We start from the raw sequence: 22,845 nt of genomic DNA, 5'->3' as shown, positions 1-22,845 counted from the left end.
GCGCGAACGCCATCCAGCCAACGGCATAGAAAATGTAAACATTTCACTCTGCGTTTTCCCCAGTTTCTTACGTAGGCTGGCAACCTGTGTGATCAAGGAAGCCACCTCAAGCCTATAATCCTTGGCAAGCAAACAATTGCCGCATTGGAACTCTGTGTGGGTTTGTCCCGAAACAAAGTACGGTAGATACAGCTCCTAAAGTGCTGGAACCGTTCATTTACTTCTTCAGACAAAGAGGGCTCCATTGCAAAACGCTTCTGGTACCAACTTTGTTAGCTTGATGGCTAGCAGCTTAGCTAGGTCCCAGGCTGATGTGGTGTTGTCCCAGGTTGTGTACACTTTTCGGCTGTCCCGATAGGAGAATCCTTTTTGGTTCCAGGTAGAACCCTTTTGGTTTCCAATAAGGACCTTCTGTGGAAAGGGGTCTACCTGGAACCCAAAAGGATTCTTCAATGGATGTTCCTATGGGGACAGCCGAAGAACCCTTTTAGGTTCTAGATAGCACTTTTTTTTGAAGAGTGTAGGTCGTCTTCCAACTGATCAGCCCACCTGGCTCTCGGTCTTCCTCTTGGACGTGGCCAGTTTGGGGAAGGCTCCTAGAGGATCATGGCAGGCTTCAGAGGTGGGTTTGATCTGACCAGGTGACCTTCCAGTCAGACGCGGTAGGCTCTGACCAGGGAGGAGACAGTGGGTTGGTCAGTCTTTTTTATATTGTGGAGTTTGGGATGTGGTTCAGCCATGTGATGCCCAGTATGTGGCCGAGGCACTTGGAGTCAAAGGTGTCCATACAACGTGTGAGGTCCAGGGTGATGGTTCATGACTGATCCATACATCAGGATGGAGATGACCAGGCTATTGTATATGCAACATTTTGTTTTCAGAAAGCAAGTTTGTTTTTACCAGATGACATTTAGGTTGGCCGCCGATGCATAGGTGAATGTCGGCATTGCTCCTGCAGTTAGGTGTTTAATGTGCTTCCAAGGTAGCAGAATGTAGGAACAATGGAAACATGGTGGGTGTCCACAACAGGGCTGGTTGGAGGGGATGCGATGTCGCTGAAAGACTGGATTTTAGTCTTGTCCCAGCAGATCATGAGGCCAAGTTGATGGGTCATGATCTCAAGGGAAAGGTGTATGATGTCCAAGAGCTCCTCACTGGAAGCACCATGTGAACCAAGGCTGCCTGGGCCAATGGGGTGCCACAAGAATCAATAGTAAGCCCTCGCGGCGCACCCACTTCAAGGTGGGCTGAATCAGAACCACTGGCAGAAACTTGTAAAAGAAGTTCAGAGGCCACTGGTGCGCCTGAGAGAGATAAAATATTTTTTTGGGGCGAGCCAAGTTTATGAGGGCGAGAGACAGAGTCTCTCCATCTGTTGATGCACGCCACCACTGACATACTGTCAGTTCTGACGAGCACAAGCCGGCCTGACAAAAACAGGGGCAGACGCCTCAGCGGCAGATACTACGGGTAACTGACATGCAGTGCGCTCTGCATCATTGTCCATATCCCCCAAATTCCGGTATGCAACCAGTGGTGCAAAGTACTTAAGTAAAAATACTTAAAAGTACTATTTAAGTCGTTTTTTGTGGTATCTGTACATTAATATTTAAACTTTTGACAACTTTTACTTTTACTCTACTATGTTTCCCTGACACTCAAAATTACTAATTACATTTCTAATGCTTAGGCAGGACAGCAATATGGTCCAATTTAATATAACACATTGTCATCCCTACTGCCTCTGATCTGGCAGACTCACTGAACACAAATACTGTGTTTGTAAATTATGTGTGAGTGTTAATCTGTACTCCTGTCTGTCCGTAAATTAAAACATGAAAATCATGCCATCTGGTTTGCTTAATATAAGGAATTTCATGTATAGCATTTACTTTTACTTTTTCCACCACTAGATACAACTCAGCCCATGGGAGCCCACTGAAAATAGCAGAGGGTCGCACCACTGGGCCATGGCTGGTGGGCCTGACATTGACACCCGAAGCGACCGGGTTAGGCTGTCAGATGCATCCAGGTGAGAGATTGGCACTCAGCGCTGGAAGGCCCTCATCAACAATAGCTCCACGGGAACAACTTCTCTCAAAGAAGCCATCATCCCCAATAGGCATAGGCACTGGCGAAAATGCACTGTGACGCAGCCGAAATTTGGCTAAGTAGAGCCGGAACCCAGACACCCTCCGTGGGGTAGAAAAATCGCAATATGCGTCACAATCTAGCTCGAGACCCAGAAATAGAATGCACTGAGATGGAGTCAGACAGCTCTTTTTCTGGTTTCCTATGAAGCGTAGAGACTTAATACGGGACAGTAGCATGGATGTGTGAAACACTATCACCAGTCAATCACTGTAATAGCCCGGCAGTTTGTGAGCATTCTGAGTTTGTAAACTCTGAGGTGCTTGTTGAGGGTACGTAGGTCTAAAATGGGACACAAAGTCCCATCACTTTTCATAACCAGGAATACCGGCTGTATCAGCCGTCCTGGATCTTCGACATAGGAACCACTCAGATTGCCTGCTTCTGGAGACAAGAGGATATTTCCTGGAGCCTTGCGAACTGTCAACACGATGATGCTGCAGAAGCATGGGGCGCAGACAACAAATTGTATCCTGTTCCCTGACGTCACTGTTCACATGATCCAGGGTGACACTGCGCATGCAAGCCATTGGTCGGAATAGACACCGCAACTCCTGTGAAGTGCGAGCTGAAGGGTCGGGACGCCACGTTGTGACTGGGTGAGATTGGTTCTTCTTCCATTTCCACCACAACCGTGTGTCCGAAAATGGAAAAGGGACACTTTTAATCGAACTCACATGCGGGAGACAACACTTTTAACGCTTGTGAACACTGTGGAACCTAGTGTTCCAAGGTTTGCCTAAAGCCAGGCCCACTCTGTGTACACAGGCTCTGGCTATTTGCCATACCCTGATTGGCCATGCCACTTGAAGTTAATGTCACAACGAGCCTGACTGGGTTTAGGCGGTAAGATGTGTTCCGGTAACCGATTGGCACCCAGCGCTTCCCAAACGTGTTAATGAAGGGTCAGGATCCACTGCAGTGATCCATTCCTTTGTGAACTTTCGAGTCCGGTCTAGCTAAACATACGCTGCATACCATGCTAGCCAGGTTGGCTCACTACCCGAGGTGAGCTAGCTATTGCGAACTATTCCTGCAGTTTCTGGGTAGCTCTCTTGTTTAGTATACGTAGCGTTAACCTCTATGGGCTAGGTGGGACGCAAGCGTCCCACCCGTGGTGCACTCCATCAACAGCAGGTGCATTTCAAGAGCGGCAAATTTGAATCCAAATAAATGTCAAAATTCAAATTTTTCAAACATACAACTATTTTACACCCTTTGAAAGATAAACATCTCCTTAATCTAACCACGTTTTACGATTTCAAAAAGGTTTTACGGCGAAAGCATAAATTTAGAGTATGTTAGGACAGTACATTTACAAGAGTTGTGTGTAATGTTTTGTCAATTCAAAGACAGGGTCACCAAAACCATAAAACCAGCTAAAATGATGCACTAACCTTTTACAATCTCCATCAGATGACACTCCTAGGACATTATGTTAGACAATGCATGCATTTTTAGTTCTATCAAGTTCATATTTATATCCAAAAACAGCGTTTTACTATGGCATTGATGTTGAGGAAATCGTTTCCCTCCAATAACCGGCAGTCAAGTCAGCACCACAAATTAAATAATTAAAATTAGAAAACATTGGTAAAATATTATATTGTCATTTAAAGAATTATAGATTTACATCTCTTGAACGCAATCAACTTGCCAGATTTAAAAATAACCTTACTGGGAAATCACACTTTGCAATAATCTGAGCACTGCGCCCAGAAAAATACGCGTTGCGATACAGACTAGCCGTCATGTTGGGGAGATCTAAAATCGAAAATACTATGTAAATAATCCATTACATTTTATTCTCTTCATCAGATGTCACTTCCAGGTATCACAGGTCCATAACGAATGTAGTTTTGTTCAAGAAAGCTCATCATTTATGTCCAAAAATCTCCGTCTTGTTAGCACATGATCTAAGCCCGCCGGACTTCACTTCATGAACGAGGGGAAAAAATATATTTACGTTCGTTCAAACATGTCAAACGTTGTATAGCATAAATCATTAGGGCCTTTTTTAACCAGAACATGAATAATATTCAAGGTGGACGAATGCATTCTCTTTTATAACGTATTGGAACGAGGGTACCCAACATGAACTCGCGCGCCAGGTGTCTAATGGGCCATCATCGTTCCATGGCTCTTGTTCGGTCAGATCTCCCTCCAGAAGACTCAAAACACTTTGTAAAGGCTGGTGACATCTAGTGGAAGCAATAGGAAGTGCCAAAATATTCCTCAGCCCCTGTGTTTTTCAATGGCATAGGTTTAAAGGTAATACAACACATCAGGTATCCACTTCCTGTCAGAAAATGTCTCAGGGTTTTGCCTGCCAAATGAGTTCTGTTATACTCACAGACACCATTCAAACAGTTTTAGAAACTTTGGGGTGTTTTCTATCCATATATAATAAGTATATGCATATACTAGTTACTGGGTAGGATTAGTAACCAGATTAAATCGGGTACATTTTTTTATCCAGCCGTGCAAATACTGCCCCCTAGCCCTAACAGGTTAAGTCCCTTGGTTATTCTAAATGGAACGTGCTGCAGTTAAAGAGTCTAGCTAGCCTAGCTTAGCCTAAAAAGCATCCTGGCTAACATCGGTCATATGAAGTGTCTAGTGATACAGGTTATGGGTTCTATAGGCAATGAGTTGTTGATAGCGGAGTCGAGAGAACAAGCAGGGTTGGACACCACCACGCTATTATCCCACACACATTACAAATAGACACAGGGAAAAAACTTTACCATGGAGGTTTCCCTACCGACCAGTCATAGGCACTGGCGACAAAGTACCTTGTAACCTAGCTGGGAATGTACCCCTTCTGTGGTAACAGACAGGGACGATTCGTAATTTAATCTAATTCACTGGAGTGAAAAGTGTTGAGCTGGAGACAGACAGCTCATTTGCCTTCTCATATGAACCACAGAGACTGCATGTGGGATAATTCTCATATGAACCACAGAGACTGCATATGGGATAATTCTCATATGAACCACAGAGACTGCGTGTAGGATAATTCTCATTTGAACTACAGAGACTGCGTGTGGGGTAATTCTCATATGAACCACAGACACTGCGTGTGGGATAATAGCGTGGTCGTGTCCAACCCTGCTTGTTCCCTCGACTCCGCTACCAACAACTAATCACCTATAACCTGTAACCTGTATCACTAGATACCTCATAGGGACTCTTAGTGTCCCAGTAATGAGCCACCTATGGGGTAGGGGCACCCTTGTTGACAGTGACCCAATTTATCACTCTTACCCTAGGGAGATGTATATAACCCAGAGGGGGCAGTATTAAACATGGACAATTTTCCAACATACTTTGTGCTTCCATGAGACTGTATACAGGCACAGGGCGCTCTGACAATGGCTGACATAGTATCCCGTTTGCCAAGCGTGGGGGCACTGTTGTCACAGTAAGATTTTTTGTGCAGAGACGCACTTGTCACTCAGACCTGTGCCAAGGCCCCTCGCTAAGTGTTTGGGGGGCTGCTTCTTCATTGGAGGAGCACGCAAACTCTGCTTCATCACTCCCTCCAACTCAAGGAATTGAAAATGGGAACGGGGTTGCCATAACGCCGGAAGAAAGCTAGTAAGTTTCACTCACAGGAAGTTAGCCAGGAGGCTTTTTAGCCTAACCTAGCTAGACTCTTTGACCACAGCACGGTCTGTTTATAATAAACAAGGGACTTAACGCTACGTATATTAAACAAGACAGCTACCCTAGCAACTCCACCATAGGGAGGCAGGAATAGTTATTAATAGCTAGTTCACCTCTGCGAGTTAGCCAACCTGGCTAGCACGCTATCCAGAGCTTGTTTAGCTAGACCAGTCTCGAAAGTCCACATAGGACTGGATCACCGAGGTGGAATCGGACCCTTCATTAACAAGTTTGGTAAGAGAGGCATGTGGTGCTTGACCTAGCAGACACACGCGGCAGGGGGTACAAACTGAATATGGCCACCCTCTCTCCTCAAGTAGCCTCCCGTAGAGCACACAGGAACTGGGTTGGGCATGAGAGGGCACACAGGAGCCAAGTTGGGCACGAGCATGTGATCAAATGAAGCTTCGGACGTCATCGATGACGTACTTCTGATAAATTGATACAAATTGATACACATATTCAATTGTCATTTCTTGAGTAAAAGTACAAAGTAAAATCTATACATCAAATTCCTTATATTAAGCAAACCAGAGGAAACTATTTTCTTGTTTTCAAATTTACGGACAGAAACAGCATTTGTGTTTACTGAGTCTGCCAGATCAGAGGCAGTAGGGATGACAACGCATTATATTGATAGGTGTGTGAATTGCTGTCCTGTCTTAGCATTCAACACGTAATGAGTACTTTTGGGTGTCATGAAAAATGTATGGGAGTAAAAAGTACATATTTTCTTTATTAAGAATGTAGTGGAGTAAAAGTAAAAGTACAGATACCCCCAACAACGATTTAAGTAGTACTTTACACCACTGGTAATATTAATGTATTAGATACACTCTTGAAATAGTTGATGAAATCAGTAACAGTAACATTTGCTGAATCAGTATAGCCCTTGACACAGTCTCTCTCAATCTCCCTCTAATCATAATGCCATATTGGCCTATTTATATTCTACTTTGTTCCCAGCTTTCTTTGCTGCCAGGGGGCTGAGTTCATTCTTTGGCTAATCCAGCCAAACACACACACGTACGCACTCACACATGCACGCATGCATGCACCACACACAATTTCTCTCTTAGAACTCGAGTCCGCCGGAAATATCATGAGGAATAACTGGAATATTCTCAAGCAATCAATGTGACAGGTGAGTGCTGGATTCGTAAGTAATTCCAATTTTATGGTAATCCTAATGGGATTTTGTGGGAATGCAGAGGTAGTGTTTTGCGAGTTACGGCAGCCAAAACATGGAACGCAAAGAGTAATTGAAAGGTGTTGTGAAGCAGAAACTGAGACAGAAAGCTAAATGAAGTGGGTTGAAAACAACCTGAAGTTGATAGAATGAATCAAATCACACATCATAGTGTCTGTCATACTGTCATTTAGTTGAATGGATTTGGGACTTAATCTTTGGGTGGTGTTCGGGTCTGTGGCACCCATTTTCAATGTTTACTAAAAGAAAAAATGATACAATGAATTATTTTTTCAACTTGAGACTCATTGGCCTTGGCTCATTTTCTGTAAAGAAACATTTTCATTGTGCACACCCCTACATATTTATACTACATATGTGATGTTCGGGAAAAGTGGAAAAGTGTGTGTGTGTGTAAGTGAAAACAAGTAAAAATGAACAAAAACGTTTGCTGTGTGCCTTCACTCTTTCTTCCTCCTCCCTGGGTCTGCTGTTTCAACATAGCACGAAGAACCTGTCTGTGTCACTGCCTGTCTGTGTAACGGCTGTCGTATAGAGGGGACCAAGGCGCAGCGTGTTGAGTGCTCATAATTACTGTTTATTAAACTCAGAACACTAAAGAAAATAACAAAGAGAAAACGATCAGCTAACAGTTCTGTCAGGTACTGAAGACTACACAGAACACAACTAAACAGAATACAACTGCCCACAAACACACTAGAAAAAACCCCAACATAAATATGATCTCCAATTAGAGACAACGTGAACCAGCTGCCTCTAATTGGAGATCATCTCAAAAAACCTCCAACATAGAAATAGAATACTAGAACAAAACATAGAAATAGAAAACATAGACAAACCACCCAAAACACCCCCTGTCACGCCCTGGCCATTGTAAGGAAGTCTGTGTGTAGCTGGTGTATAGGAGTCCGGTGCAGGACAGCAGATATGAGTAAATAACAGTTTTTTACACAACATATAATAAATGCAATACAAAAACAGAGCCCACAATAACGAACCTTCCTTCATAGAAACAATCACTCACAAACAAACATGGGGGAACAGAGGGTTAAATAATGAACAGGTAATTGGGGGATTGAAACCAGGTGTGTAAGACAAAGACAAAACAAATGGAAAATGAAAAGTGGATCGGCGATGGCTAGAAGGCCGGTGACGTCGACCGCCGAACGCCACCTGAACAAGGAGAGGGACCGACTTCAGCGGAAGTCGTGACAGTACCCCCCCTTGACGGCTCCAGCCGCACACCGACACCGACCTCAGGGACGACCCGGGGGACGAGGCGCAGGGCGATTCGGATGGAGACGGTGGAACTCCCGCAGCAACGAAGGGTCCAAGATGTCCTCCACCGGCACCCAGCATCTCTCCTCCGGACCGTACCTCTCCCACTCAACGAGGTACTGAAGGCCCCTCGCCTGACGCCTCGAGTCCAGGATGGCTCAAACAGCATCGAGGGGGCGGAGGAACCTCCCGCACCTCACACTCCTGGAGTGGACAAGCCACCACCGGCCTGAGGAGAGACACATGGAACGAGGGATTAATACGGTAATCTGGGGGAAGCTGTAACCTGTAGCAAACCTCGTTCAGTCTCCTCAGGACTTTGAATGGCCCCACAAACTGCGGACCCAGCTTCCGGCAGGACAGGCGGAGGGGCAGGTTTTGAGTCGAGAGCCAGACCCGGTCCCCCGGTGCGAACACTGGGGCCTCACTGCGGTGGCGGTCGGTGCTCGCTTTCTGCCGCCTCACGGCCCGTTGCAGGTGCACATGGGCGGCGTCCCAGGTCTCCTCCTAGCGCTTAAACCATTCGTCCACCGCAGGAGCTTCGATCTAGCTCTGATGCCACGGTGCCAGAACCGGCTGATACCCCAGTACGCGCTGGAAAGGAGAGAGGTTAGTGGAGGAGTGGCGGAGTGAGTTTTGGGCCATCTCTGCCCAGGAGATGAACACCGCCCACTCCCCCGGCCGGTCCTGGCAATATGACCGCAGAAACCTACCCACATCCTGATTTACTCTTTCCACCTGCCCGTTACTCTCGGGGTGAAAACCTGAGGTGAGGCTGACCGAGACCCCCAGACATTTCATGAACGCTCTCCAGACCCTGGACGTGAACTGAGGACCCCGATCAGAGACTATATCCTCAGGCACCCCATAGTGCTAGAAGACATGAGTGAACAGGGCCTCCACAGTCTGTAGGGCCGTAGGGAGACCGGGCAAAGGGAGGAGATGGCAGGACTTAGAGAACCGATCCACAACGACCAGGATCGTGGTGTTGCCCTGTGATGGAGGAAGATCTGTCAGGAAGTCCACCAACAGGTGCGACCACGGCCGTTGTGGACCGGGTAGGGGTTGTAACTTCCCTCTGGGCAGGTGCCTGGGAGCCTTGCACTGGGCGCACACCGAGCAGGAGGAAACATAAACCCTCACATCCTTGGCCAAGGTGGACCACCAATACTTCCCACTAAGGCAATGCACCGTCCGACCGATGCCAGGGTGACCAGAGGAGGGTGACGTGTGGGCCCAATAGATCAAACGATCGCAGACAGCAGACGGAAAGTACAGGCACCCAGCTGGACACTGGGGGGAGTGGGCTCTGTGCGTAACGCCCGCTCTATGTCCGCGTCCAACTCCCATACCACCGGTGCCACCAGGCAAGAGGCCGGAAGTATGGGAGTGTGATCCATGGACCGCTCCTCTGTGTCATACATCCGGGACAGTGCGTCTGCCTTAGTGTTCTGGGAACCTGGTCTGTAGGACAGAGTGAAAACAAAATGGGTAAAGCACATGGCCCACCTTGCCTGGCGAGGGTTCAGTCTCCTCGCTGCCCGGATGTACTCCAGATTGCAGTGGTCCATCCAGATGAGAAAAGGGTGTTTAGCCCGCTCAAGCCAATGTCTCCACGCCTTCAGAGCCTTGACAACAGCCAACAGCTCCCGGTCCCCCACATCATCATTTCGCTCCGCCGGGCTGAGCTTCTTCGAAAAGAAAGCACAGGGGTGAAGCTTTGGTGGCGTGCCCGAGCGCTGAGAGAGCACGGCTCCTATCCCAGCCTTGGTCGTGTCCACCTCCACTATGAACGCCAAAGAGGGATCCGGATGAGCCAGCACGGGAACAGAGGTAAACAGAGCCTTCAGGTGACCAAAAGCCCTGTCCGCCTCAGCCGACGTCCTCGCGCAGACTGCACCGGTAGTGATCAATCAGGGCCCTGTCGTTCCATTCCGCGCTGGCAGCCAGGGTCCGGAAGTCCAATGCAAAATCCTGCGCGCTCCTCGTCCCCTGCATTAGGTGGCACAGTTGTTCACCTGCGTAATGGTCCAACGCCGCGTCTCCCTCACTCCATACGGCGTTGGCCCACTCCAGGGCTTTGCCTGAGAGGCAGGAGACGAGGGCAACATGCTATCACATCCCGAAGGAGTGGACAGTCGCCAGGTAGAGCTCAAGCTGGAGTTGGAACCCCTGGCATCCGGCAGCCGTCCCATCGTACTCCCTCGGGAGCGCGAGCCAGATCCCGCTGGAACCGGGTGAAGGAGGGGTGGACAGTGGGACGTGCTGTAGTGGGGCTGGTGGAGGCGCTGGATGACCTCCTCCTCTCTCCCAACAATCCATCTTCTGCAGCACGCGATCCATGGTGGTGCCCAGATGTTGCAATATGGTCGCATGCTGCTGGACGCACTCCTCTATCTCTGAAGGGAGGGCGTCTGCTCCTGCTGACTCCATTCTTTCAGGTGAGTGATTCTGTAAGAAAGTCTGTGTGTAGCTGGTGTATAGGAGTCAGGCGCAGGACAGCAGATATGAGTAAATAACCGTATTTTACACAACATATAATAAATGCAATACAAAAACAGAGCCCACAATAACGAACTTTCCTACATAGAAACAATCACTCACAAACAAACATGGGGGAACAGAGGGTTAAATAATGAACAGGTAATTGGGGCATTGAAACCAGGTGTGTAAGACAAAGACAAAACAAATGGAAAATTAAAAGTGGATCGGCGATGGCTAGAAGGCCGGTGACGTTGACCGCCGAATGCCGCCCGAACACGGAGAGGGACCGACTTCAGCGGAAGTCGTGACAATTATCCACTGGACAATATCTATACAGTGCCTTCAGAAAGTACTCATACCCCTTGACTTACTCCACATTTTGTTGTGTTACAGCCTAAATAAAAAAATGTATGAAAACATATTTTTTGAAATGTTAGCAAATTTACTGAAAATGAAATACATACATATCTAATTTACATAATTATTTACACCCCTGAATCAATACTTTAGAATGACCTTTGGCAGCAATTACAGTTTTGAGGCTTTCTCTAAGAGCTTTGCACACCTGGATTGTACACACTATTATTTAAAAAATTATTCGAACTCCGTCAAGTTGGTAGACAGTCATTTTCTAGTCTTGCCATCAATTTTCAAGTCGATTTGACTCAAAACTGTAACTAGGCTACTCAGGAGCATTCAATGTTGTCTTCGTAAGCAACTTCAGTGCATATTTGCCATTTTGTTTTATGTCCTGCTGAAAGGTGAATTTGTTTGCCAGTGTCTGTTGGAAAGCAGACTGAACCAAGTTTTCCTCTAGGAGTTTGCCTGTGCTTAACTCTATTCCATTTTTTTCATCCTGAAAAACTCCCTAGTCCTTGCTGATGACAAGTATACCCATAACATGATGCAGCCACAACCATGCTTGGAAATATGAAGAGTGGTACTCACTGATGTGTTGTGTTGGATTTTCCCCAAACCTAACGCTTTGTATTCTGGACATAAAGGTAATTTCTTTGCCAATTTGTTTGCAGTTTTACTTTATTGCCTTATTGCAAACAGGATTCATGTTTTGGAATATTTTTTATTCTGTACGGGCTTCCTTCTTTTCACTCTGTCATTTATATTAGTATTGTGGAGTAACTACAATCTTGTTGATCCATCCTCAGTTTTCTCCTATCACAGCCATTCAACTCTGTAACGGTTTTGAAGTCACCATTGGCCTCGTGGTGAAATCACTGAGCGGTTTCCTTCCTCGAGGGTAACTGAGTTAGGAAGGACGCCTGTGTCTTTGTAGTGACTTGGTGTATTGATACACCATCCAAAGTGTAATTAATAACTTCACCATGCTCAAATGGATATCCACTGTCTGCTTTTCCATTTTTACCCATTTATGTGCCCTTTGCGAGGCCTTGGAAAACCTCCCTGGTCTTGAATCTGTGTTTGAAATTCACTGTTCGACTGAGGGACCTCACAGATAATTGTATGTGTGGGGTACAAAGATGAGGTAGTCGTTCAAAAATCATGTTTAACACTATTTTTGCACACAGAGTTTGGCCATGCAACTTATTGTGTGACTTGTTAAGGTCATTTTTACTCCTGAAATGATTTAGGCTTGTCATAACAAAGGGGTTCGATACTTATTGACTCAAGACATTTCAGCTTTTCAATTTTTATTAATTTGTAAAAGTTTATAAAAACATAATTGCACTTTGACATTATGGGTTATTGTGTGTAAGGCAGTTGCACAAAATATTAATTTCATCAATTTTAAATTCAGGCTGTAACACAACCAAATGTTGAAAAAGTCAAGGGGTGTGAATACTTTCTGAAGGCACTGTAACTGGTGAAAAGGCTTGGATGTGGAGTTCCAGGTTAGATCCCAGCCGATTCCAGCCAAGGTAGAGCATCTCCTATTGCAAAGTTAGTCCAAGAATCCTATCAAAACTCTAACCCTAACCTTAACTCCCATATGGTGCCTTCTTTGTTGACGTAAATTGGACAAAGCTGGATAGAAGGTGAATGTTTTTGATTGTTCTGGAATTTTTCATATAAACCATATAGTCCTTGTGTTATTCGAACATTATATTGGTCTGTCAGCTAGAGTAATCAGGCCTTCAAAAAGACTAGAGGAGGGATCTGGGAGAAGTAGGAATGTGTGCATGTGTGAGCGTGTGTATGTGTGTGTGTGGGGGTGGGGGGGGATTAGTAACAGCTGAGTACATGTTGACCTAAATGACCTTGCCTTCCCTCAAAAGCACTCTTTTCTCCCCCCTCCCATGTTCCTCTCCTAATAATGACCCATTATTTTGGCCACGTCCCTCACCAGCCAACTGGACAACAGGGGTCCATTCCTCCACTGGCTAACCCTGCTAGACCAGCACTCTAAAGGAGAGGACAATAGAGGAGAGACGAGGAGAGGGGGATTAGTTAACCCTGCTAGAACAGCACTCTAAAGGAGAAAACAGGAGAAGAGAGAGGATAAAAAGGGGATTAGGTAACTCCTGACACTGGTAAGTTCTATTTCATGACTACTACACAGTGTATTTGGAAATTGATTTTCTCTCTAAGCATACTCTTGTGCTGCTAAACCCCACTGTCACTAGAGAATGACTCAATGGGCCAATGGGGTTTGGTTTTATTAAGGGACTAATACAATAAGCTGGTGATGTCAATCGATACACATGTTCATAAAGTGATGTAATTCCACTTTTGTTAGTGTCATGTCCCAGAGTGTGATTTGGATATTTCTCTGATTGGCAACAACGTTATTGTGATTTTGCTGACTCATTACGTACAATGTAATTCCTATTTATGCACATGTTTAAGTCATTCAATTGACATCCCTTGAAACTCATTCCTGCTGTTTCAGTAGCTGTGGCTTGACTAGTACAGTATTTGCACTCAGTTTGTTGATAATATCAGTCATCTCAATATTCTATTCAATAGACCTTATTGGTCATCAAATAATATAACATCTGGTGCATAATCCTGTTGTGTATTTACAGGCTCTTCTATTTTGTTTTAAACAAGGGCATTAGTCCAATGTTTGCATGACCTCTAGGGTCCACCTCTCCCTGTTAAGTTCTGTTGGCACCAGACAAACCCAAGGCCAGACTCACACACTCATGTCTGCTTTCAGAGCAAACATTCCATCTGCATTCTTACCAACAACTCAACAATACTCCCTTGGTTCCAAAGCAACAGGGATCCTAGATGTGACCCCTGGGCAACCTTAGGTCTGATCTGAGGTCAGATCTGAGGTGCAGAAACAAACACCAAAACATACAGGGTCATATTAGGAGAACAGGGAAATGTGGAGATCTGACCTAAGACTGTACATCGTTTGAAATATTCAGTTGCATTTGATTTGCCCTTGGAGGTGGTTGTGTCTGAGACAGTGGACATCTGGAGTTGTGTGCATCTGTGTCTGTGTGTGCGTGTGTGTGAACAAAGACATCTCCAGCTGTACTTAGGCTAGACAGGCCGGAGGTGGTAGGGAGAGGTGGACCGTAGAAGTCATGCAAACATTGGACTAATGCCCTTGTTAAAAACAAAATAGAAGAGCCTGTAAAATATTGATCAATTACAATGAAGATGGGGTTTACTAACCAAAAAATCTACCAGGTTACTGTCACAGATTGCAACCATACAGAATTCATATACAATATTCACTTTATCACAACTGATCATACTAAGAGGTGATACGGTTGTGATATGAATTGAAACCAAGTGCTGTAAGATCGATTTGGTGGATTTCGTAAGACGATTTGGTGGATTTTAGATGCTAGCATTAACACTAACCAGAGCCTACTGAATTTAACCCTTTGACTGACAATCTCTTATCACAGGTAGTTCCATGTGTAGCCTGAGAATGGTGGTGCTGTGTGTGGTTGTGGCCTTTGCCTTGACTCTACTAGGCCCCTGCCCCAGTGTGTGTGCCCCTCAGGGGGGGGCGGAGCCAGACGAACAGCCATATGACCTGGTTGACTTTGATATGAATGGAGAGACAGACTGGGAAAACTTGGACCTCAATGGAGAAAACTATGACTATGAAGACCTAGACCAAGAGGTGAGAAGGAGAGGAGGAGAGAGGAGAGACTAGCAGAGGGTGAGAAAGAAGAGGAAGGAACAAGAGAGGAGAGGCAAGATAAAGAGAGAAGAAAAGTAAGAGTGGACAATATGGGCGATAGGAATGGGTGTGAGAGGAAAGGAATGATGGTAGTGGAAGAAGGGAAACGAGAGAGAGTGGTTGAGAGAGGTGAATTGGTCAATCTACTAACGTACTCTTCTCTGTGAGAGCAGATCGAGGTGGGGACAGTGGCCCCCCCTGCTCCTGAGACCCCTCCCCCAGCCAACATGCCCCCTCCTGAGTATGAGGAGGAGATGACACTGTCCCCCAGGCCGACCCCTCCCCTGGCTCCAGTAACTCTGGACTTCAAAGGACCAGGCCTGTTTGGACCCGACACTGGCCTGGGTGAGCCGCACGTGTGTGTGTGTGTGTGTGTGTGTGTGTGTGTGTGTGTGTGTGTGTGTGTGTGTGTGTGTGTGTGTGTGTGTGTGTGTGTGTGTGAGCGCGTGTGTGTGTGCATGCGTGAGCGCGTGTGTGTGTGTGTGCGTGCGTGAGCGCGTGTGTGTGTGTGCATGCACAAAATGTAATCTCTACCTGTGCAGGTATGCCTACATGTCTGCTGTGTGTATAATAATAATAATAATAATAGTATGCCACTAAGCAGACACCTTAATTTTTATTTTTTTATTTTTTTATTTAACCTTTATTTAACCAGGTAGGCCAGTTGAGAACACGTTCTCATTTACAACTGTGACCTGGCCAAGATAAAGCAAAGCAGTGCGACAAAAACTACAACACAGAGTGTGTACACATAAACAAATGTACACAAAAGGAAAGAAAAATCGAAAAATCTATTTACAGTGTGTGCAAATGTAGAAGAGTAGGGAGGTAGGCAATAAATAGGCCCTAGGGGTGAACAACATCCCCGGAGTGATAGATGTGCAGATGATGATGTGCAAGTAAAGATACTGGGGTGCAAAAGAGCAAGAGTGTAATAATATGGGTAGTAATAGTATTAATAATATTTATAAATAATATTAATCAAATCAAATCAATCAAATCAAATTTATTTTTATATAGCCCTTCGTACATCAGCTGATATTCTCAAAGTGCTGTACAGAAACCCAGCCTAAAACCCCAAACAGCAAGCAAAGCATGTGAAAGAAGCACGGTGGCTAGGAAAAACTCCCTAGGAAAAACTCCCTAGAAAGGCCAAAAACCTAGGAAGAAACCTAGAGAGGAACCAGGCTATGAGGGGTGGCCAGTCCTCTTCTGGCTGTGCAGGGTGGATATTAAAACAGAACATGGTCAAAATGTTAAAATGTTAAAATGTTCATAAATGACCAGCATGGTCAAATAATAATAATCATAGTAGTTGTCGAGGGTGCAACAAGCACGTCCGGTGAACAGGTCAGGGTTCCATAGCCGCAGGCAGAACAGTTGAAACTGGAGCAGCAGCACGGCCAGGTGGACTGGGGACAGCAAGGAGTCATCATACCAGGTAGTCCTGAGGCATGGTCCTAGGGCTCAGGTCCTCCGAGAGAAAGACAGAAAGAGAGAAAGAGAGAATTAGAGAGAGCATATTTAAATACACACAGGACACCGGATAAGACAAGAGAAATACTCCAGATGTAACAGACTGACCCTAGCCCCCCAACACATAAACTACTGCAGCATAAATACTGGAGGCTGAGACAGGAGGGATCAGAAGACACTGTGGCCCCATCCGATGATACCCCCGGACAGGGCCAAACAGGCCCTGTCTGTCCAAAGTGACTTACAGTCATGCATGCTTACCAGTGGGAGTGTGTGTGTGTAATGTTCTCTCTGTCTCTGTGCAGGTATGCCTACATGTTTGCTGTGTGTGTGCATCAGTGGAAGTGTGTATTGTGATGATGCTAACCTGGAGCAGATTCCTCCACTGCCTAAAGATACCACACACTTCTATGGACGCTTCAACAGTATCAGACACGTCAAGAACACTGACTTCATCAACCTCAGTAAGATATATGCAGGCACACGCACACACACAGGCACAGAGGCATGCACACACACACACAGGCGTACACACACACTACTGGCTGCAAAACATAATTCCCCCCTTTAGAGACCAATAATAATGGGGCTAGATAGGGCCAAAATAATAATAACTGACAATACAGTATATGTTCACCTCACCCCCTTCTCTGTGTGAAACAGTAGTTCACCTCACCCTGCAAGTAGTGAGGGTGATTACACGGGCTGCTGCGGCTATTTAATCATAATGTAGACCTACCAGAGTGGCCTACCATAAAAAACAATGGATAAAAATGCATCTCATAACATTTGAACATAGAAATAGCTATTCTATCATTCAGCCTACAGTAGCAGTAAAGGTGTGGTGTTCAATGTAGGCCTACAATCCATGATACCTTTGAAAAAAACATGCACGACTTGACAATAACCTGTTTATCCACTTGTCCTTCATGGCAGTGACTGAAAATGTTGTGTTGTTTGATGCAAGAAACCACTTTACAAAATAAAACTCATTATTATTCCCATACCATTATCACAGAGAATCAGACACATTATGCTACCCTCTCCCTATTGGCTGCTTAGCTTATTGAAGACAGTCTCAAAATACAACACTGCCCCTTTAAAACCTGTTACAGCTGGACGTTCCGCTAGCAGAATTTCCGGTGAAATTGCAGAGCGCGAAATTCAAATTAAATTATTAGAAATATTTAACTTTCATACAATCACAAGTGCAATACACCAAAATAAAGCTTAACTTCTTGTTAATCCAGCCACCATGTCAGATTTCAAAAAGGCTTTACGGCGAAAGCAAACCATGCGATCATCTGAGGACAGCACCCCACCATACAAACACATGACAATCATATTTCAACCCGCCAGGCGTGACACAAAACTCAGAAACGATACAATTCATGCCTTACCTTTGAAGATCTTCTTCTGTTGGCACTCCAAAATGTCCCATAAACATCACAAATGGTCCTTTTGTTTGATAAATTCCATCGTTATATCCCCAAAATGTCCATTTATTTGGCGCGTTTGATTCAGAAAGCACCAACTCGCCCAACATGACTACAAATGATCTAATAAATTACCTGTAAACTTTGTCCAAAAATTTCAAACAACTTTCCTAATCCAACTTTAGGTATTTTAAAACGTAAATAATCAATAAAATTTAAGACGGAATATACTGTGTTCAATAGTGGATAAAATGAAAGTGGAGCGAGCTACAGGTCGCGCGCCCCAAACAAAACAGTCCACTTGGCTCCACACCCAAAAAGGAAAGGGCTACTTCTTCATTACTCAAAAGAAAAACATCAACCAATTTCTAAAGACTGTTGACATCTAGTGGAAGCCATAGGAACTGCAAGCAGGTGCCTCAGAAATCTAGATTCCCATAGAAAACCAATTGAAAATACGGTGAACTCAAAAAAAAAAATCCTGGATGGTTTGTCCTCGGGGTTTTGCCTGACAAATAAGTTCTGTTATACTCACAGATATTATGTTAACAGTTTTAGAAACTTTAGAGTGTTTTCTATCCAAATCTACCAATTATATGCATATCCTAGCTTCTGGGCCTGAGTAGCAGGCAGTTTACTTTGAATAAAAACAAAAATGTGTTAAACAAATCAAAATATATTTTATATTTGAGAATCTTCAAATAGCCACCCTTTGCCTTGATGACAGCTTTGCACATTCTTGGCATTCTCTCAGCCAGCTTCACCTGGAATGCTTTTCCAACAGTCTTGAAGGATTTCCCACATATGCTGAGCACTTGTTGGCTGCTTTTTCCTTCATTCTGCGGTCCGATTCATCCCAAACCATCTCAATTTGGCTGAGATCAGGGGATTGTGGAGGGCAGGTCTTCTGATGCAGAACTCCATCACTCTCCTTCTTGGTAAAATATCCCTTACACAGCCTGGAGGTGTTTTGGGTGATTGCCCTGTTGAAAAACAAATGATAGTCCCACTAAGCCCAAACCAGATGGGATGGCATATTGATGCAGAATTCTGTGGTAGCCATGCTGGTTAAGTGTGCCTTAAATTCTAAATAAATCACAGACAGTGTCACCAGCAAAGCACTCCCACACCATCACCCCTCCTCCTCCATGCTTTATGGTGGGAAATACACATGCGGAGATCATCCGTTCACCCACACCGCATCTCACAAAGACATGGCGTTTGGAACCAAAAACCTCCAATTTGGACTCCAGACAATAGGACAAATTTCCACCGGTCTAATGTCCATTGCTCGTGTTTCTTGGCCCAAGCAAGTCTCTTTTTCTTATTGGTGTCCTTTAGTAGTGGTTTCTTTGCAGCAATTCAACCACAAAGGCCTGTTTCACGCAGTCTCCTCTGAACAGTTAATGTTGAGATGTGTCTGTTACTTGAACTGTTTGAAGCATTTATTTGGGCTGCAATTTCTGAGGCAGGTAACTCGAATGAACTTATCCTATGCAGTAGAGGTAACTCTGGGTATTCCATTCCTGTGGTGGTCCTCATGAGAGCCAGTTTCATCATAGCGCTTGATGGTTTTTGTGACTGCACTTGAAGTGTGGTATGTCATACAATGTAGAAAATAGTAAAATAAAGAAAATCCTTGAATGAGTAGGTGTTCTAAAACTTTTGACCGGTAGTGTACATATATTTTAAATATACATTTTACATATTACATATTACATTTACATTTTACATACATGGTACTTTAATATAAAGCAGTCACATAACAATAATGCATTACCAATCATAACATCTTTAATCCCAACCCTCAGCCACTCACTCTCAGCCCACCCACCTATCACCATAGACCACCCTCGTTTGATTTCCATGTGCCATATATTTTTCAATTGTGCTGTGATGTTTTACATAATATTTTTACCTTTCTAATCACAGATTATGAGCTAAAGATGAAAACCTTTCCTAAGAGTATTATTATATTATTTTTTTGACTGACTTTGGTTTTCCAAATCACCCAAAACTGCTATTTGTAAGGTTAATTTTAAGTGCATGTTGTTGTTTTTGAACCATTACTGAACCTGTGATCAGAAACAAGCTACATAGAGTAAATACCAGAATAAATTATCTTGTGATTCTGATTCTACACACCTGAGATTGTTGTATGCCCCATATATATGGCATTCTGTTGGTTGCAAGAATTTTATATAATAATTTAAATTGAAAAACTCAAAGTTTTGAATCAAGTGTTGTTTTTGTACCAGTTCATAAACCATGTGCTATGGAATCGGTAATCGAAAATCTTTTCCCATTTATTTTGCAACCTGTTAGGCTCAGCTGTCAACATTTTGTCCTCAAATTAAACTGGTATATTTTTCTATTTATGCCAATTCCTTTCAGCCAATTTGTATCTTTAATATATGGCAGGCAAACAAGTACCCTACCTCTCCCTTTTCCACTTGCCTCCTCTATTTTTGTGGTATTGCTGCAATCAGTTGTTTGTAAGTTTGGATTGAGCGGACATTCCCATATATTTCCGATTGCTGCAGATGTGACATAACTCCACCGTTTCTATTCGTAATTTAATTAATTAACATAAGACAATTGTTTTACTTTTTTACATAAAGAATGTTTTTTTTATTAATCAGTATTTGAGTTTAACCATAACATTTCTGGATGATAAAACTGAAATTTACATTTTAGTAGACGCTCTTATCCAGCACGACTTACAGTAGTGAATGCATACATTTCATACATTTTTTTCCCCCGTACTGGTCCCCCGTGGGAATTGAACCCACAAACCTGGCGTTGCAAACACCATGCTCTACCAACTGAGCCACACGGGACTGTGTGGAAATTGTAACCAGCTTTGTATGACTTGTTTATTAAGAAAGGGCGAAACTTTAAACAAAATTTTATTTTCAATTTGTCGGAAATGAGAAGTCTGTATAAAGGCAAAAAGAATGAGCCTTTCTTCATAATCTACTGGAGAACCATTTTGGGTTAGGAATGAGTGAAGCTTTTAGTGACATGTTTAAATCTTTAATATTTAATAATTTTTGTCTCCCAAATTCATATTCATCATATAATTAGGCACGTTTAATTTTGTCTGGCTTAGGATTCCAAATAAAATGAAATATTTTTTGCTCATATGATTTAAAAAACTAGTCGTCTGGAGTAGGCAGCGCCGTTAGTAAGTAAGTAAACTCTGATCAGACCAAAGAGTTAATCAATGTGATTTTTCAACAAATAGACAAGTAAATACCTCTGCATGGTTGCAGAATCGTATCAATTTTTGCAAACTTTTTATTGATATTGATTGTGGTAAATTAATAAATATTTTTTGAGATGTGAATACCAAATATGTCTACTTCACCATACGCCCATTTTATTGGTAAACCACAAGGTAGTGTAAACACTTAATACGGTATAATTGGGTTTTAGTCCAGAGAGGCTAGAAAAGTGATCAAAATCTTCAATGAGACTGCAGGGATCCAGATTGCAGACTTTAAAAAAAACTTGAGTCATCAGCATACATTGACACTTTTATCCCTGGATTTCTAACCCCTTGATGTTGTTGCTGGATCTAATTTTAATAGCTAGCATTTCAATGATCATTATAAATAGATATGGAGACAATGGACAGCCCTGTTTTACTCCTCTTAAAAGCTCAATACTTTCTGAGAAGTAACTATTTTACAATTTTTTACTATTTTACTATTTTACATATGGGGTTGCTGTACATAACTTTAACCCAATGCAGAAGAGATTCACCAAAATTAAAGTAATTCAGACATTTATATATCAATTATAGTCATACTTTATCAAACGTCTTTTCAAAATGTGTTATGAAGACCAGGCCTGGTATCTTTGATGTTTCAGAACGTTTATTTGTTTCAAGTAATTCTCGTATATTATCTCCAATATTTTTTCCATGTAAAAGATGGACCATACTGAATTTGGTATTGATAACAAGAACAAAAATAACAAGGAAACTATTAACAACTCATTCTTTGCATGTGTAATGCTAATGCTCAAAACCATATGCAATCATCTTCTCTTCATGAACCACAGTGGTGTAAAGTACCTAAGTAAAAATACTTTAAAGTACTACTTAAGTAGTTTTTTGTGGTATGTGTACTTTACTTGACTATTTATGTTTTTGACAACTTTTACTTTTGCTTCACTACATTTCTAAAGAAAATAATGCACTTTTTACTGACACCCAAAAGTAGTCGTTACATTTTGAATGCTTGGCAGGACAGGAAAATGGTCAAATTCACACACTTATCAAGAGAACAACACTGGTCGTCCCTATTGCCTCTGATCCGGCGCACTCACTAAACACAAATGCTTCATTAGTATATTAATGTCTGAGGGATGGAGTGTGCCCCTGGCTACCCATAATTCTTTTTTTGTTATAAAATAGTTCTGTCTGGTTTGCTTAATATATGGAATTTGAAATGATTTATACTTTTACTTTTGATACTTAAGTGTATTTTAGCAATTGCATTTAGTTTTGAAACTTAAGTATATTTAAAACCAAAAACTTTTAGACTTTTACTGAAATAGTATTTTACTGGATGACTTTCACTTTTACTTGAGTCCTTTTCTATTAAGGTATCTTTACTTTTACTTAAGTATGACAATTGGGTATGTTTTCCAATACCGATGAACCATAAGTCAGATTCATTCCAGATTGTATTTAAACTCAGTGCATCATTCTATATCATTGTATGCGGGGCGCTGTCCTCAGATAATCGCATGGTTTGCTTTCGCCGTAAAGCCCTTTTGAAATCTGACACGGCGGCTGGATTAACTAGAAGTTAAGCTTTAATTCGATGTATAACACATATCTTTAAGAATGTTAAATATTTGAATTGAGTATTTTTGAATTTCGCACTCTGCAATTTCACTGGATGTTGGCCAGGTGGGACGCTACCGTCCCAGGTAGCGTATGGTATTGACTTTAAGAATGATTACCTGCTGCATTCAAAAATAATCAACCTACAGCACTA

At 43.3% G+C, this 22,845-nt stretch overlaps 1 protein-coding gene across 5 annotated transcripts in view; it reads left to right on the top strand.

Moving 5' to 3' along the window:
• Positions 1–6,945: 6,945 nt before the first annotated feature.
• The window catches only part of optc (opticin), a 32,437-nt gene continuing 16,537 nt past the window's right edge, over positions 6,946–22,845 (top strand). The window contains exons 1-5 of one of the 5 annotated variants that reach the window (XM_045691508.1): positions 6,946–6,964; positions 13,119–13,302; positions 14,641–14,861; positions 15,095–15,266; positions 16,703–16,861. In XM_045691508.1, the coding sequence (XP_045547464.1) occupies positions 14,649–14,861; positions 15,095–15,266; positions 16,703–16,861 (544 nt within the window). In that variant the 5' untranslated portion in view covers positions 6,946–6,964; positions 13,119–13,302; positions 14,641–14,648. Of the gene's footprint in view, positions 6,965–13,069; positions 13,303–14,640; positions 14,862–15,094; positions 15,267–16,702; positions 16,862–22,845 lie in introns of those variants that run through there. The other 4 variants (XM_014131829.2, XM_014131828.2, XM_014131830.2 and 1 more) reach the window with 4 other exon arrangements.

This window comes from Salmo salar, chromosome ssa12, assembly GCF_905237065.1.
Source record: "Salmo salar chromosome ssa12, Ssal_v3.1, whole genome shotgun sequence".
Taxonomy (NCBI): Eukaryota; Metazoa; Chordata; class Actinopteri; order Salmoniformes; family Salmonidae; genus Salmo; species Salmo salar.
Note: the sequence above shows the minus strand (reverse complement) of the source record. Positions and strands in the feature narration are given on the sequence as shown.